Genomic DNA, 17746 nt, shown 5'->3' with positions numbered 1-17746 from the left:
ATATCACAAAGCTCCCCATACGCCGGTACAACCAACGCCACGTATGAGGTCTGTCGACACGCCGGATAACCTACGTCACGTGCGACCTCAACATAATATTACATAGCTCCCCATACGCCGGTACAACCAACGCCACGTATGGGGCCTGTCCCAACGCCGGATAACCTACGCCACGCGGGACCTAACTTTCACTTGGTGGTACTTGTAGTGGATCCAACATCCGAGGAGGTACCTAAAGTAGTGCGTATAGCACTCCAAACTGACACTTTAGACTCTGTTGTACCCTTGTACAACCATATATAATTATAGTTATATAAATTAATTCTAATATTGTGTAACCCTCCACAATCATCTAGCACCCGATAATCCCCCTAGAAAGGTGAGATTACTCCGGGAGACTCACGGTCAACCAAGGGTCAAACTACTCTAACCTTGGTCAACCGGACCTGCAAAACCCACGACCTCCAATTTCCGATCCGGAAGTCCCTATGGGTTCTACCAGGTATAGGACACTTGTCCTGCAAGTTTGGTTCAGATCGGACGGTCGGATTGCTCACGATCGCACGATCTGACGGTTAATATAAAATATAAATTTAAAATTATTATTCGGAACATCCGGGGCTCCGATTCACGATCCGTGAATTCCTACACGATCCTAGAAATACCTAGATTAACATATATTAAATTTGGGACCATCCGACGGTCCCAACCTATCGAACCCGGATAACGCATACTATGCGATTATCCGTTCGATAGTCAAACGACGTCCGAATTGAGATCCGCGAAATCCTACGCACTCGTGACAACCTAAGGATCTCATTGGAACACAGTGCTAATTTTCTACAGTGCCCACGGGCCGCCGCACGCGCCGGCAGCGCGTGGGTGCCCAAAGCGATAACGCTTCGCCGGAAAATCTCAAAACCACGGCTCCAAACTCCTACCCTAGGTATAACACCCTATTTGGAGCCACTTTTGTTCTTGGACCTACCCCAAAAAGTGGCCGGAAATGGCCGATCACGGCGGCCGAAGTTCGGCCGATTTTCAATTCGAAAATCGAGTTGTCTACGCTAAGAATCGATCTAATCCTACCCAACAGGCAGCTAGAGCATGAAAAATAGGTGAGAAACCATACCTTGCTCGTCGAATTTGGTGGCCGGAGGAGGGAGATCGAGCTCCTTGAATTTTGGGTTAAAATCGGTCGGATTTTTGCATTTTCCGGCGAGCACAGGTGGTTCCGGTGGCTGAGATCGGTCGGGATGGAAAGAGGAGGATGGCACGGTTCTTTTGGGACCGGTGCCACCCCGAGTGGTGGCCGGATGCGGCGGCGGCGGCCCAAAAACCGCCGCTGTGAACAGTAACAGGGGGGGGCTGTTCTGCGCAGGAGAGAGAGAGAGAGAGAGAGAGAGAGAGAGAGAGAGAAAATCTGATTTTATAAAAATCCCATTTCAAAATATTTACGATTGTGCCACTGGACTTCTTTTGACCATATCTCTCTCGTTACAACTCCGATTCGAGCCCACTACGTGTCTATGAACTCGTCTCAGTACGACCTATCCAAAAATATAAGTCACGGTCCCAAACTCTCTCCGGTTAAAAATATGACTAAAATACCTTTAAATAATTAAATAATTAAATAAGGGTAAAATTTGGGAAAATTTGGGGTCGGGGTGTTATACAGTATAGGGTATTAACACTGCTACTTTACATGTTGATTAATGGCTGTCATATTGCTATCTCTAATGCTGATATACCAAATAAAGGATGAAGAAAGAACAACCAAACCAACCTCCAAGCCAAAAGGAAAATAGTCATCATCCAAAACAAAAATAAACAAGAAGCCAAACAGAAGTACACTGTTAATACTATGTCATAGAAGTACATTGTTAATACTATATCATAGAACTATCTTGTTAAAACTACTATGTCATGGAAGTACATTGTTAATACTATGTCATAGAACTATCTTGTTAATACTACTATGTCATAGAAGTATATTGTTAATACTATGTCATAGAAATACATTGTTAATACCCTATCATAGAACTACTCGAAACATAATTTCTGCCTCTTCGAAAGTAAAAGAAGCCATGACCTCCTCCTCATCCATCTTTTAACTAAATTGTAGGGAATTTACCTAATTACGTGGGAGGAGAAAGGTCCATGGAGGCATGCAATTATGATATTGTAGTCATCTGCTCATTATCCAAACATAATTAGCCTTTTCAGTCTTTGAATAAAAATAGAAGCCCTTATCCAATCATGGTGTTGTTATATGCTCCTTCAATCTTTATCAGCACAAGTGGTTTATCGATACAAGAGAGAGGTGCTGAAGCCAAACCTCTTATTTGAATATTTCATATAAAAATAAAACTAAAATTATAGATCATATTGTAAATCCTATTAGAACTAACACAAATAAGCAAGCAAGCAATCCTCATTTTTTAAAATCAATTTATTTATCGCAATTTGTAAATGAAATGCAAAACTAAGGAAAAAAACAAAAGACATATTCAAATTAATCACAAAATGGCAAAGAAACTGCTCAACGAGCTTTGAATTTCGACGATAATCAAACTAGACCATACCAGTATGATTCAGCTGACCTTGAAATGGTCTCTTCATTCTTCTTAAGCTCGTCCTTGTGAGCCTTCTCTCAGATCTGGTGCAGCATGTGGCCATGAGTGTATGAATAAAATTACGGCTCAGAAGCTGTGGTTGTGGATGAGGTATCTCCTTCAACCTTTCCTGCTCATGAATCAAACAAAAACATGAGAAAATGATGTCGTTGAGGCCACTGGTGATGAAATTGAGGATTGAAAATTCTAAATGGAGAAGAGAAATTGAAAATGAAATGAGCGAAGAGGAAGACGACGAACCTACATCTTGAAAGAAGAGCCGATAAGAGCGTTGGCTAGAGCACTGAAAGAATTGGCAGAAGAAGATGAGCCTGGAACCGCACAAGCTACTCCACCAGTCATGAGCTCACGCATCGTCATGGTCGATGTTCTTCTTCTTCTTCTCATTCCTCTTTAATCCACAAAGTAATTGTTATTAAATAAAAGATAAAAAAGAATAATTTTTAAGTCAGCTAGTTGGGTTGAGATTTGAGAAAAAGTAGCAGTTGGTCTTCTGGGGATGCCAACTTTTATAGCTTCCAGTTTTTTTTTTTTTTTTTCACATGCTTTTATGGATTCCACGTTTCTTGAAGAAGGTGAGCTGGCGATCATGGGTTTTTCTCTATAGTTCATGCTAAAAGGGTAAAATCATAATACAATATAAGTTAATAGGACAGCTCTCAATTTTTGGGTGTGTTTATGGGTTTTAAATGATGTAGGGTTTATTTATAACACTAGTGTTAAGAATGAGTATATAACTAAATTTCTATTATCCCTTCTTATAGTAAATTGAGCTTAGACCCATAAAATTCATTTTAAATCAACTACAACCCTTTCCTTTAGTTTTCTATTTAAAATACCCAATTTTTTCAAATAATACATGATGACTAGGATCTAACTAAGCAAGTTACCTAATATAACTTAAAATCTGATTTATTGTATTTTTAGGATTCCAAAACTACCCCTATTTATAAGTTAATGTGTTATGAAAAGGTGTAACTAATGACACCCGTTCAATTTGGAAATATCTCCAAATAGTTGTAATGGATGTAGGAACTAATTTAGAAACTTATTTGAAATTAAATATTAAATTCCACATTAAAGTATTAGTAATATATTTTACGACTAGTAATCTATTTTTGAATGAATGGTACTTTCCTTCTATGAATTATGACTAGTAATCTATTTAAAGTATTAATAATTTAAATTCAATATTAAAATTAGGAATTAATGTTGTTTTCTTTTTATGAATTATATGACCAGTATTCTTTTTTATTATAGTTTAATGAATAATAGTGTACATTATAATTATGAAAAAAATAATTTGATAATCTATTTATTGTTTTGTTTTTAAAATATTTTTTTAATGAACTTATTTTTTCTCCAAATAATGTACCTAGTAAAACAATTTACCTAGTATAATGAGCCTATTTTTTTCTCTAATAATGTATACCTAGTAAAACAATTTACCTAATATAATGAATTTTTTTTTCTTCTAAATAATGTACCTATTTTCTATAAATTATTGTGTACCTATTTTTAATTTATGAAAAATATACGGAAATTTCAATTACAAAGTAATTGACCTATTTTTGTTAATTTTTTTTGGTAAATAATATACCTATATTTTTATACGGATATATTTATTTTTATATTTTTCATATGTACATTATTGGATATGTAATTTACATATTTTTTTTTATTTGCAATTTTAAGGGGTCATATGTTAGAGGGAATGGCAACCAAAAGAAATGGGGTGATTGATATGCTATTAATAGGTAGTTTTAATTACAATTATGACAGTTAATGAAATGCTTGGAATAAATTATAAATAAAATAAGAAGTCTAATGGCTAGGATGTAAAAACATAGGAATACTATGACCTCTTATATCCTATTAGTCATTTAAGTTTGAAATTGGGTTTTACACATAGATTTATAGAATGATGGATATATATCTAGGAAATAGAAATTGTATGGACCTATATTTGACAAGCCCTTATTCTTATGAAACTTTAATTTTGAAACACAAGGAAAAGGCAAAACTAGAGAACGTAGGAACAAGGAAAGAAACTGTAGGGTATAATTGTATGTATGTGATGCAGAGAAGAATGCTTTGATAGTAATTGATGATGAGAAGTGAACTCTTTATATAAAGAATTGAAAACAGAATCCTATAATAATAGGGAAACTGTTGTAAATGCATGAGTTGGTGGATGACCACCATACCTCTTAGTATTCCACCGTTGGATTTTATGTAACCTATGCACTAAGTATTTGTAATTAGTGCTGTAACCTATAGGTATATTGTAAATGATGGTATTCAATCTCCTATCTTGTAAGCCTATAAATAGGTGGTTCTACCAAAGATTAAGACATGAATAAACATGGTGAAGCTTTATCTTTAGCATATCACTTCTCTCTACATTTTCTCCCTTTAGTTTTATAATACGTTATCAGCACGACATTGCTCTTGGTATGTTTTCTTTCTCTGAATTTTCTTTCTTCTTATATGAGCTAGAGTCATCACATGGTATAGAGTTTCTTTGTACTCACCATCAGACTTCATCATACTTGTTTAAGAAAAAAATTTCTTATTCTTATTACACATGAATATAATGCCATGTTTTTGTTTTTATTTGTTTGTTTATTTAATTTTAAGTATGATCTTAATTATTATGATGAGTTTGAATTATACAAAAGATCAGGGGCCCGAAGTTCCGTGATCCTCATCATATAACTAGATTAGGACATAGAGTCCTTTTGATTGAATCAGAACCTGAAGTTCTTTGATTCCAAATAATTGAGGGCGTGAAGTTCCGCGAATTTAAAGAGCACATAAGGACATGAAACTCCTCGATTTTGTATTAATCAAAATCAGAATTCCATGAGGCCTACATATGTCAAGAACTCGAACCAGAAGTTTCGAGTGCATATACATCGATTTGAGTATGAAGTTCAAAGCACAACTATTAATTCAATTTATTTAGATCTACATATTCGAACCCGAAGTTTCGAATATAGATTGATATGAACCTGAAGTTCATAGTTTTTCATGGATCTTAATACTACATATGAACCTAAAGTTCATTACTTATTTGTGCCCATATGAACCTGAATTGGTTGGAAATCCAATTCTTAAACTTGTAGTTTTATCTACATATTGAATCCACATTAATATTGGATTATCTTGGAATTTCATAGTCTTTAATTTATTTATTTTATTCCTTGTTTATACCACTTTACTCATTTTATTTTATTTATGTTGTGTTATTAGTTAATTTCGTTTTACAATGGTAATGTTTTGTATTACCGCCCCAATATTGACGGCCATAGGCGTCTATTGGAGAAACTTCCTACTTTCTTTTGTGGGTAGGAAGTTTATGATGTCATGAACCAAAAGTTCATGAGGCCTCAATATTACACAACTATTAAAGTAGTTGAAGATTATGATGTCATGAACCAGAAGTTCATTGACCGGATAACTTTTATGTTGTAGCATGACTCTCTTGGCAATCCATGTTCCTCAATGATACATAAGATTTTTATAAATTTGTAAGGACATCGTTTAAAGACTCAAAATATTGTCTTGTCCAACAAATATGATTACAAAGAAAGCTCACAAATAAAAGCTGTCATAAGATCATCCCAGTTAAAAATTGACTTTGAGCCCTAATTCAAGGGGATATTTGTGAGCCTATACAACATTTAATTATGAATCACTTCACCAGTTTTACTGAATGCGCCTACTAAAATGGTCACATATTTGATAATGACTGTGAGTTTATTTTCCTAAATTTTGAGACAATTTTCACACCGTTAGGGAGAGGAATGGCAGTTTCTGAAGAACGTCGTGAAATAGTGTTGAATCAATCCACTTTTGTCTCATCAAGATAATGCATATATAAGTTGTACATATGCTAACATGGATTGATATTCTCGTATCACAATCCATTAACATGGTGACTATACATATAATGCATGCCTGAAGCATGACAGAAATATAGGTTCTAAAGACTTAACTCCTCAGAAATGGAGATTATTTGAAAAATTCAAGCCCTATAAAAAATAACGCTCTATAGGAGGTTATGATTCACATATTCTAAATAATTCATTGTAAAAGAGATGTTTGTCCCATAAGTGACAACATAAGCCCCTGAAGAGGCATTGGTACCCCAAAGCAATGAGATGATTATAAATTATACATGCACATGCACATAAGAATTGTAGGATCACAAATCGATGATACATTTGGTTTATTAGTAGCTACTACAATCATCAAGGGCTATGATTATATTAAATCACGTTTCATGAATGTCGACAAGTTAAATGATTGGCCAAAAATGGAAATAGGCAATTCCATTTATCACTAAATAAGAAGAGTTGCATATTGAACCTATAACTCAAACACCAAATTACAAATGTTCAGTATGAAGGTTACAAATTGGTGTTTGTGAAGTGAAATAAGATCACTAATATGACATAAGGTTTCCTGGGAGAGACATGTGATTTTAGTCTCCAATCTCATCGTAAATGCATCCACATTTCTATAAGTGCAGTTGTTACTTTAACGCAAAACTTATAGCATGTGTTAAATGCATATTTATTAAGACTATTTGGTACATGGAAATCATTCAAAGCTTATGAAATATTTAAGATATATTGAATGAAGCAACCTCTTGAAGGATATAAAATACTACAATATTCTTAATTAAGAGTTAACACTAAGAGTTTGAGTATTTTGAATTCAAATTTGATATTGTTGTAACATATTCTAACTATTAAATTAGTTGTTGATGCTCCTAAATATTTCAATCATTTGAAAAGTGAAAAGCAGGTCGAATAACGTGATAGATGATCATGTATGAAGACAATGTTGCTTGTATTGCTCAAATCAGAGAAGGGGAGATATTAATCAGGGGAAGATATCAATCAGGGGGAGCATCCCCATTCTACTACATATAGGACATATGCTTGTTGTACTCTTTTTCCCTTCGACTAGGTTTTTTTCTTACTGGGTTTTTCCTAGCAAGGTTTTAATGAGGCAACATAAGTGCATCCAACACCATATTAATGATCCAAAAGAAAGTTTCACTCTTTTTCCCTTCGCTTCGGTTTTGTCCCTCTGGGTTTTCCAAGCAAGGTTTTTAATGAGGGAACTATGTCATTGTATGGTGGACATCCAAGGGGGAGTGTTGTAAATGCATGAGTTGGTGGATGACCACCATACCTCTTAGTATTCCACCGTTGGATTTTATGTAACCTATGCACTAAGTATTTGTAATTAGTGCTTGTAACCTATAGGTATATTGTAAATGATGGTATTCAATCTCCTATTTTGTAAGCCTATAAATAAGTGGTTCTACCCAAGATTAAGACATGAATAAACATGGTGAAACTTTATCTTTAGCATATCACTTCTCTCTACATTTTCTCCCTCTAGTTTTATAACAGAAACTATTTTCCCGCAATAAGAAGAAAATAGTAAGAATGAGTAACCAAAACCCCATTAAATACTTTATTTAAATATAAAAAAAATACTTGTGCATAGGGCTCGTCAATGGCCCGGGCCAGGCTAGTCCAGCCCAAATTTAATGGGCTTGGGTTAAAGAGGAGAGAGAAAATATAGGGCCGGGGTGGGCCAGGCTTGGTTTTTTTAGAAAATTCAAAGCCCAAGCCCGACTCATGAGCCTGGCTTGAGAAAGCCCATCGGGCCAAGCTTAAATGGGCCCTACTTCATTAAAAAAAATCATAAACTTAATCATAAGGGCATTTTAGTCTAAATTTGAGATTAAACTCACTTAATTCCAATATTTTCACATCAAACCAAATTCATAAAACACCCAATAAAGTCACACAACTTATAAGATTTTCCACAAAAATAATAAAACCAAGTATTATTTTTTAGGTTATTACATAATTAGATCGTAATACGTTTTAAGAAATAATTTAAAAAAATAATAAGTATCAAAAAAATATTTTTTTAAAGGATGGTATGAATAAATATGCAAATATTTGGTGATGTGTTCAAGAAAAGCATGATTATATTTGATGGTACGATTATGTTTCGTAATATGATTATATTTGGTGATGTGATATGTTGTTCATCTTATATATATATATATATAATTGTTGAATTAATAATTGACACAAATTAATATGCTAATCATCCAATTAGAAACTAGGAATGAGTAAAGAAAAGTAAATGAAATGAAACAAATTATATATGTGATTTACAGTCTCGATCTCTTGGACCACAAGAGTCCAAGAGATTTGTGGTCACTTACCGTTGGATGTAAATTCAACGGTTCACTCAATCTTGAACTCCTTTTAAGAAACTTTTTTGAACCATTAGATTAATATCCAACGGTGAGTGACCACAATCTCTTGGACTCCTGTAGTCCAAGAGATCATGACTGATGTGATTTAAGTGATATAATCCTAAACCTAAACTCTTATTTATACATAATCAGTCCCGATCTCTTGGACTACAGGGGTCCAAGAGATTTGTGGTCACTAACCGTTGAATGTAAATTCAACGATTCACTCACTCTTGCACTCCTTTTAAGAAACCTTTTTGAACCATTGGATTAATATTCAACGGTGGGTGACCACAATATCTTGAACTCCTGTAGTCCAAGAGATCGAAACTGTATACATAATTATTTATGCATGCGGGCCTAACGGGCCGGGCTTCAGACACCCAAGTCCAAGTCTAGCCCTGCCCAAAGTGGGACAGGTCATCTCAAAGCCCATAACAGGCCGAGTCAGAATTTTTTTCGATAGGTCGGACGGACCCCATCGACCATGAACCCGCGGGCCAAATGATGAATCCTACTTATGCATTGGGGTGGGAATTAAAGGGCTAAGGGGTAACTCGTAAGCCAATTGTTAAACGAAACAATTAGGGAACCCACTGGCAAATTGGATTTAGACGGCAGGGGCACATTGGCAAAAAAATAGGTAATTCGATAGTCTACTCTGACTCGTAAGAAAGAAGTTGCGGGAGTTGGGGAAAATTAATGGCTACCTACATTTGAAGACCAGTGAAAGCCCAGTGAATCAAAGACATCAAGGCACGGTGATTGATCACTCACCTCAAATGGAGGATCTCATAAGATTTGCCTGAAATTGGCGGCCCACGGTTGTTCCTTTTGAAGAAACACAGTAACCAGTCTTCGTTTCTTCTACTTCTTCTTCTTCGTGCAATTACTTGTAAGATGGGAAAACGAATATGGGTTCACTGGGTGATCATGGCGCTTCACGTTGTCGCCATTGTCATCTTCACCCGAGGCTTTCTGCTCACTCGAACGGAGCTTCCGTTTTACAGCAATTGCTCCGACGTTTTGCAATCCCCTTGCTCCTTCAGCGTCAACGAAAACCAAAACCAGAACCAGAACCAAAACGACACCGTCGATCAGAATCAGCAGCGTTGTTGGAGCAAACCTGCTATTGGCCGCCTTGTCATCATCGTTTTTGATGCTCTCAGGTAACCCATTTCCATTATATCAAATTTTATCCAAATCTCATTCTGTTAATCTTCTTCTCTCAGGTTTGATTTTGTAGCTCCCAGTACTTTTTTTCAAGGTTAGCATTCTCACCTCACAACTCAGTGCCTGCAAATACATTTACGTTTATAAAATTCGAATGTATAATAAATCATATGTTGTAGAATCAAAGCCATGGATGGACAAATTACAGTTTGTACAAGACCTGGCAGCTAAAAATGCATCATCTGCTCGGATTTTCAAAGCCATTGCTGATCCACCTACGACAAGTTTGCAGCGTTTGAAGGTTGCTTATCACTTCCTTGTTCTGAATTCTAATGCTAGCTTCAACATGGCTGCTCTGTAGAATGCTTCATGCACCACTTTTAGTTTATTGCTTCTATGAATTATAATTTCTGCTCATTACATTTGGGTTTGCTTTTTCTAGTCTCACAGTATGCTTTGATATTCCAACTTCAGTGAAATTAGAGCCTGCTTGCCAGCTTTATGTCAAGGATGAGTTTTTTAACTTCATCAATTTCTTCCTTTGCAATATTTTCTAGGGCTTGACAACCGGTGGACTGCCGACTTTTATTGATGTTGGGAACAGCTTTGGTGCTCCAGCAATAGTTGAAGATAACTTGATACATCAGGTTGCTCTATCTGTATCTGTCCCCGTCCCCACCCCTTTACTTGCATCATGTCATGTGTTGTATTTCCTTTTTTTCAAGTTATATAACTTCTTATTGTCATAAATTTGAAATGTGGACCAACTTGCAGTTGGCTAAAAATGGAAAGCGAGTTGTGATGATGGGGGATGATACATGGATGCAGTTGTTTCCAAATCATTTTGAAAAATCGTTTCCTTATCCCTCCTTTAATGTTAGAGATCTTGATACGGTATGCCTTATATGCTAAAATTTTAGTAACATTTCCTTGAATGCGGTCATATTGTTGCATATAAAGATGGCTAAAAGTAATTTGTCTTACTGTTCCAGGTGGACAACGGTTGCATTGAGCACCTTCTTCCATTCTTGCACCAAGAAGATTGGGATGTTCTTATTGCACACTTTCTTGGTGTGGTATGGTTTGTTTCCTTGATTTGTGCAGTGATGAATACACTTGGATATTTTTGTTTCCTTGATTTTGGTTTCTTTTTGGCTCAGGATCATGCTGGGCACATTTTTGGGGTTGATTCTGTGCAAATGATAGAAAAGTTGGAGCAATACAATAGCATCTTGCAGGTAAACCCTCAAACTTACTTATGGAAATTGCACATAGAAAGTATTCTTTATTGGACTTTCTGTTTCGATGGATTCCTAATTCTTGTTCACTTACTAATTGGCTTGTTACTTTGGGTCCATGTGATAAACTACCCTGTTTTTGTCATTGTTTTGAAAATTGAAATTGAACAGTCAGGTTTGTTTCCTTCGTATTTCTTTCGACGTTGGTTTTACTTTCCCAATAGGCCGTTGACATGCAAGATATTGTTATAGGAACATAAGTTTGGGTGTTACCCTTTCTACTTAGCGTCTTGTTCACCTAAAATGTGCTATAGGTCTAGCTTTTTTTATCTATCCTTCCCTAATTTCCTCAACAAACTGATCAGTTTGCTTTAGAAAGTAGTTGAAGCACTGGAGAGCCAGTCTGCACCCGGGGGACTACATGAGAATACTCTTCTACTTGTGATGGGTGATCATGGGCAGACCATAAATGGAGATCATGGTGGGGGGAGTGCTGAAGAGGTATATTACATGTATAAGACGTATATTGTTTTTAAAGGGTTTTCATATTATGTTCGCTAATGCTAACGTAAACACAATGCAGGTTGAGACATCAATTTTTGCTCTGAGCTTTAAGAATCCCCCATCTCCCTTACCATCAGAGTTTGATACTTCATCTTGTGGACTAGATTTGGTACTGCCTCTCTCCCAAAGTACGCATATATGCTTGTGGCTTATACATTACGTGGAGATCTTCTAACTTTGAATTAGTTGCTCCCTTTGCCATCCTTTTCTACTTCAGTGGAGGGTCAGTTTTATTTCCTTGAAACAGAAAAAAGAAACATTTAAATTGGTTGGACTGTGAGATATTTAAATTCACAAAAAATAGTTTTCATATTATAGTGGCGAATAAAACTTGATTAAATATGTCAACATAACTAGTTTGTCTTCCAGATGTTTGATAGAAGTAATCTTTGTTGAAGAATTTTATAGAAGATATTTTCGTTGAAGAATTTTAAAGAAGAAAGTATCTTCGTTGAAATGTCATTTTTAATTAGGTTATTATGAGTCATAAGCCAATTTGTTTTCTTCTGATTAATTATTTGTTGTACGGTTTTAGGGAAGGAGGAATATTTGCTTCAGTTCCATCCAGCAGGTTAGAATGAGTTAACATTTTTTTTCTTCATCTTACTCGATGTAATTTATGATATATTTCCAAACACCCATCCTTAGTCCAAGTCACTCTCTGCAGCTTGACTTTGCAGTGACGGTATCGGCGCTGCTTGGTATCCCCTTTCCTTTTGGAAGGTGTAGTGTAAGCATCCTGTCAATATAAGTTTCGCCATTATACATTTCATTACTTATTGATTATGTTGATCATGAAATAACTGCCTCAGCTCCTTATTCTTCCCTAAACTCTATAACACCATGGGCAACTCTGTACTTTTGGTGAAAATGAAATGAAACATTTATTTAGCCTCAGGATTGTTATGTAAAACAATGTCCAGGAAGTCAACTTGGTGCCTTTTATTTGAGTCAGTGCTTACACGCAGGACAGTATTCAACCAGGTTGCTCATTTTTAAACTTGAAAAGACCATAAAGCAATTTATTAGATAAATCTGTCAGTGTAGCAAACCTTACCGAGTCAATGAATATGCAAGATGGCATACAAATTGGTTTTTGTTAGTATCTTTTTAGGAAATCAAATGATCATATGGTTGATTTATATGGTTTTGTTTTGGATTGTTAACATGGTACTCGGTTTGTTAGAGCATTGTACACTAAAAATGCAGCCATTCACTGTGTCCAATTGTCAATATCTCGTGTTTTTCTTCACAAGCTTAACGTGCTTAAAAACTTTATTTCTAATGTCTATGGACTCTGATAATTTTTCCAGTCTACATATCCTGGAGCATATGTTGGCTTCCTGCATTTCCAAATTTTTTATGTAGGTCTCACAATAGTCAATGTATTGTGGACGGTTCACATCTGTACCGCTGTTTCATGTCTTTAGCTTTTTGTTGTTGTAAGAATTTGTATGCAAGTAATATCACTTACGACATTAGTTTTCTTTTCAGTATTGGGCGTGTTAATCCACAGCTATATGCTTTAGGGGCTGGAACATGGCATTTTGAAGACACTGCGGGAAATTACCAGAATAAGTCAAAGTTGGAAGAATGGATGCTGAATTATGCCAATGTACTCTGCACCAATTCTTGGCAGGTATTTACTTTTTAGTTTATATTATGTCAATGTACTTCATTAATTCGTTGAGGAATGGATGAGTGATCCTTTTTTGACGAACCACTTCACGGGTTGTATTAGGTTACGCAGTAAATGGGTTGCCCTTTTACTGCCGAACCCTCTGACCACCCGGCCCTCTCAAGGGAGGAGAGATAGTGAGTATCACTTTGACTAGATTAGTGGCATGTCTAGAAATCTGAATGAATCGAATTCTTTTATTCTTCTCATTCTGAGGTATTTATAAGATGTACAAAGTATACAAAGTCAACTATATTAAATAATAATAAACCCTAAACCTAATATATCACGCCAACAGCATGTTTATCAGAATATAAAGCAGCTGTTTTGACAGTTTTATTTTGAGAAAGAGAAAGCTCATCATTTGATGGGCATCCAGAAATAGTATAAGAACCTGTCAGATGACATGACATCAAAATTCATTAGAATATGCTCAACAAAATGAAGCACATTTGACTTTATGGTTTTCTAGACTCAGAATTGGAGATGGGCATTGTAGCTCTCCAAAAAGATATGACTTGTCAGCATACATTTGTTTCGCAACCTTTTGTTTCAAAAGAAAATTTTGACCCTCCGGTATCATTTATTTTAAATAACAGTTGGATTCTTCTTGTTTAGGTAAAAAGATATATAGATATTTATTCAGCTTCATCTGTTATTGGATTTTCCAATGAAGACTTGTTGCGCATAGCAAGCATGTATGCTAAAGCAGAGGAAAAATGGTCACATGCTACACAGAAGTTGCTGTTACATAAAAAGGAAAGCCACAATGAGTTATTGCCTGCTCTAAGGAGGCAAATTGATTTGTATTCTGAATTCCTAGCAAGTGTTGCTGAACTTGCCCGCTCCAAATGGACTGAGTTTAATTTAAAGATGATGGGTACTGGACTTGGCATTATGTTGATATCACTTCTTATCCACTTCCTTGCAATTAAGAAAGTGAAGGAGCAATATGGTTTTTCTTTTACTTCATCTGGAGATTCTGGGATTTCCTTTGGGTTGATTTTTTCTTGTTTTATGGTGGTCATACGTGCATGCAGCTTCCTCTCGAATAGTTTCATCTGTAAGTAATAGGAACTGTTCATTTCTGTATGATGCACATAATCCATGGTTAATGCTCACATTGGGAAATTAACTTTTTCTTTTTTTCTTCTTTTTTCTTTGATGGGAACTTTGAGAGCAGTGGAAGAAGGAAAAGTGGCATGCTTTCTTTTGGCTACAACTGCACTAGTTAAGATGCGATATTCAATCATGAAGAAGAAGATGATATTAGAAGTAAGTTGTTTATTTCCCTCAGGTTTCTATAATTGTTCGCCCACCGAGACCCCTTCATTAAATATTGCGAACGTACTGTTTTATATGAAGAAATATGTGATGGTGTAACTGACAAAAAAATAGAAATATGGTTTCTTGTAATGATCATTTTTCACTGATATAATTGCAGGCATTTGTTTTCCTTCTTCTGATCACCATTTGCAGATTTACTATTGAAGTTGGATTGTCGAAGCAGGCTCCTAGTTCTGAATTTATGAATGCATATCCTTCGTGGATGCTCAGGATTGCTGCAGGGTTTCCAATTTGGAATTTTGTTGCTGAAGCTTTACCGGTAGTTGCCCTGATTTTATTGGCATTCTTGCTGCGTGAGGCCATTACTAGAAGCTCTTCAAAGGGTATTTGGAAGTATATTATCATGGGAACTAATTTAAGTTATATGCTAATAGCAGTGCATTGGGCTTCAGAAAGTGACAGATTGAATCTAGCTTGGGTGCTTAAAGGCACTGGAAGAAGTTATATTCCTAGACTAATATATGCCATTGGATTTGGACAATTGTTATTACTGACATTTAATCAGCTGTTCAGTAAAAGGAAATCCTCAGATCACAGCAATCTCTTGTATATTAAAACAGTCGCCATGTTTTCTGCATGGAGCTCAACAATCATTATTCTGTTGGGAAAACAGGGGCCCTGGGTTGCTTTAGCATTCATAATTGGAGGTGCGTGTATTTACATTTTTGGTGCTTTAGTTTTCTAATGAATGGAATCTTTTTGGCCAATAAACTCTCTTTCTGCATGAATGCAAGACTTTGCATTCACCCTTCTACAGGACTTGTTTTATTTAAATTTTGATATTTGTTCAGTCATAGAAGTTGTTTCATTGGATTACTTGTTAGGTTTTTAAAAATAATTTGTGCTCTTTTTCTGAAACTTTTGGTATATGTAAGAAGTCTGTTCTACGTTTTGACAGGCTATTGCATAATGAGGCTGGATAACATAGAACTGGATGTCAAAGATGGAGGCAATTGGAAAAGGATGCTTGATCCTGTTCCTGTAACACAGTGGAGCCTTTTTGCTGTGTGCCTGTTTTTCTGCACTGGTCATTGGTTTGTTGTTTGTTTCCCACTTTGAGGCTTTCATGTTTTCTGATTTCTCTTTTCAGCACATTTTGCGTTAGGTTCTGTAATCCCTTTGGTTTTGTTCCTACAAAAAGTAGTAGTTTCATTTTTATCTAGAGTTGAACCTTTCTGTAATAAATTTGTTTTCTCATCTTTTGCGCTCTTATGTTTCATAACCCAAAAACAAACTTTTCTTCAGGTGTGCTTTTGATGGCCTCCGATATGGTGCTGCATTTACTGGGTGAGTCATGGGCATCCGCTCTCATTTATATAGTTATTAACTTTTTTTAACATCCAAGGGACTGAGGAAGCCCACACACTAGTCATGTTCAACATGTGTCAGCACTCACTTAGACCTTTATCTTTTGTAAGCTCAGGATTCAGTAGTGATTGGCTCCCACTTTTGCCCTTGTTACTGTTCACATTCTAGGACTTATATCCATTGCCTTGTAGATGAACATTATTAAAAACCCCATATTATTTTCAGGTTTGAAGAGTTCCTCCTAGTTCCCCAAGCAATCCTTCTTACAATGGACACATTTGGTTTTTCTCTCATCCTTCCAATATTTGGAGTTCCATTTCTTGTCGCACGCCTGGGTCAGAGCGATAAAGGGAAGAAGTTCATACTTTTGCGACTATCTCTGGTAAGTTTTTTCCGTGCGTATAGATCATATGTTTGACAATTGTTGTAATCTTTGTTCTTGTAATAGGGATCCTTTTGAAAGTTAATTGGTCATTGTTGATATTGTTGATGTCTTAGGTGTACATGATTTATGGGCTCATCATGGCAACTTCAGTCACAGCCACCATAATATGTGTTACGATGCATAGGCGGCATTTAATGGTAAATCTATTTTTATAACACAACTTTATTATTGTTTCCACAACAATTTTTGTAGAGCTAAAACCCATAACACATGTTTAAATTGCAGGTATGGGGTTTATTTGCTCCCAAGTTTGTTTTTGATGTGGCGGGTCTGATCCTCACAGATATACTCGTTTGTTTGGCCTCACATTACTATTTCAGTGAAGTAGAAGACGATGCCCTACAAGATCTGTATACCAAAAAATAAAAAAACCCTACATGTAATCAACTCCAAAATTTTGTCTGCATTTGTTATTGAATATTGTAGCAAATTCATGTGAGGTAAAGTTGAAATCTGCATCGAAAATTTTGCTGTAACTTCACAACCCAATGCTGGCATTATTAGAAAGGAATGTTGTGTAATATTTACAACCAACCTGATTGAAGCTCTTGTTTGTCGAGATTTAATAAACAGCATATTGGTTCAGAAGGTCAAGCGCATTAAAAATTGACGAAAAATACAATTGTGATGAGTACTGGATGTGAAATCAATGATGCAACTCATTTTGTATGAACTTCAGAGGCAAAGAGATTTTGGAAGATCCGCTTGTAAACTGAGACATGTGGAGGGCAAGGGGAGGTAGATTTGGACGTTTTTGTTGGGGAGCTATGGTCTTCAAACGAGAAAGCCACCAAAGCATCTGATGCCCTAAAGGCCGTTCATGAGCAGCCAGAATCTCACACCCCCAAAAGCAACAAAAAAAGAAAAAAAGGCATCTAAACAACGACTCACTGTGGTCACCTTTGGGAACTTCTCTCCAACTAATTATCTTTGGTTCTACCTTTTATATTACTCAGTAATTTGTCGTCTAATGTTGCCCTTTGTAGTTACACATCACATGTTGGAAAACGACATTTGTAATTAACATATATATATATATATATATTTTAAATTTCTGTA

The 17746-nt window shown here is 35.8% G+C and overlaps 1 protein-coding gene across 1 annotated transcript; it reads left to right on the top strand.

The window, feature by feature from the left end:
- On the top strand, positions 9586-17281 carry LOC18790910 (GPI ethanolamine phosphate transferase 3). Its single transcript, XM_007225295.2, has 20 exons — positions 9586-10103; positions 10167-10201; positions 10287-10408; positions 10665-10754; positions 10882-11001; positions 11100-11183; positions 11268-11345; positions 11721-11846; positions 11929-12018; positions 12445-12480; positions 12577-12632; positions 13404-13548; positions 14206-14650; positions 14771-14862; positions 15032-15581; positions 15833-15968; positions 16180-16221; positions 16468-16624; positions 16741-16824; positions 16913-17281. Exons 1-20 carry the CDS (start codon positions 9835-9837, stop codon positions 17051-17053), a joined length of 2898 nt encoding a protein of 965 aa, XP_007225357.1. The 5' UTR covers positions 9586-9834; the 3' UTR covers positions 17054-17281.

The sequence above is a fragment of the Prunus persica genome, chromosome G1, assembly GCF_000346465.2.
Source record: "Prunus persica cultivar Lovell chromosome G1, Prunus_persica_NCBIv2, whole genome shotgun sequence".
In the NCBI taxonomy this organism is placed as follows: Eukaryota; Viridiplantae; Streptophyta; class Magnoliopsida; order Rosales; family Rosaceae; genus Prunus; species Prunus persica.
This window is presented reverse-complemented; position numbering and strand designations above follow the sequence as displayed.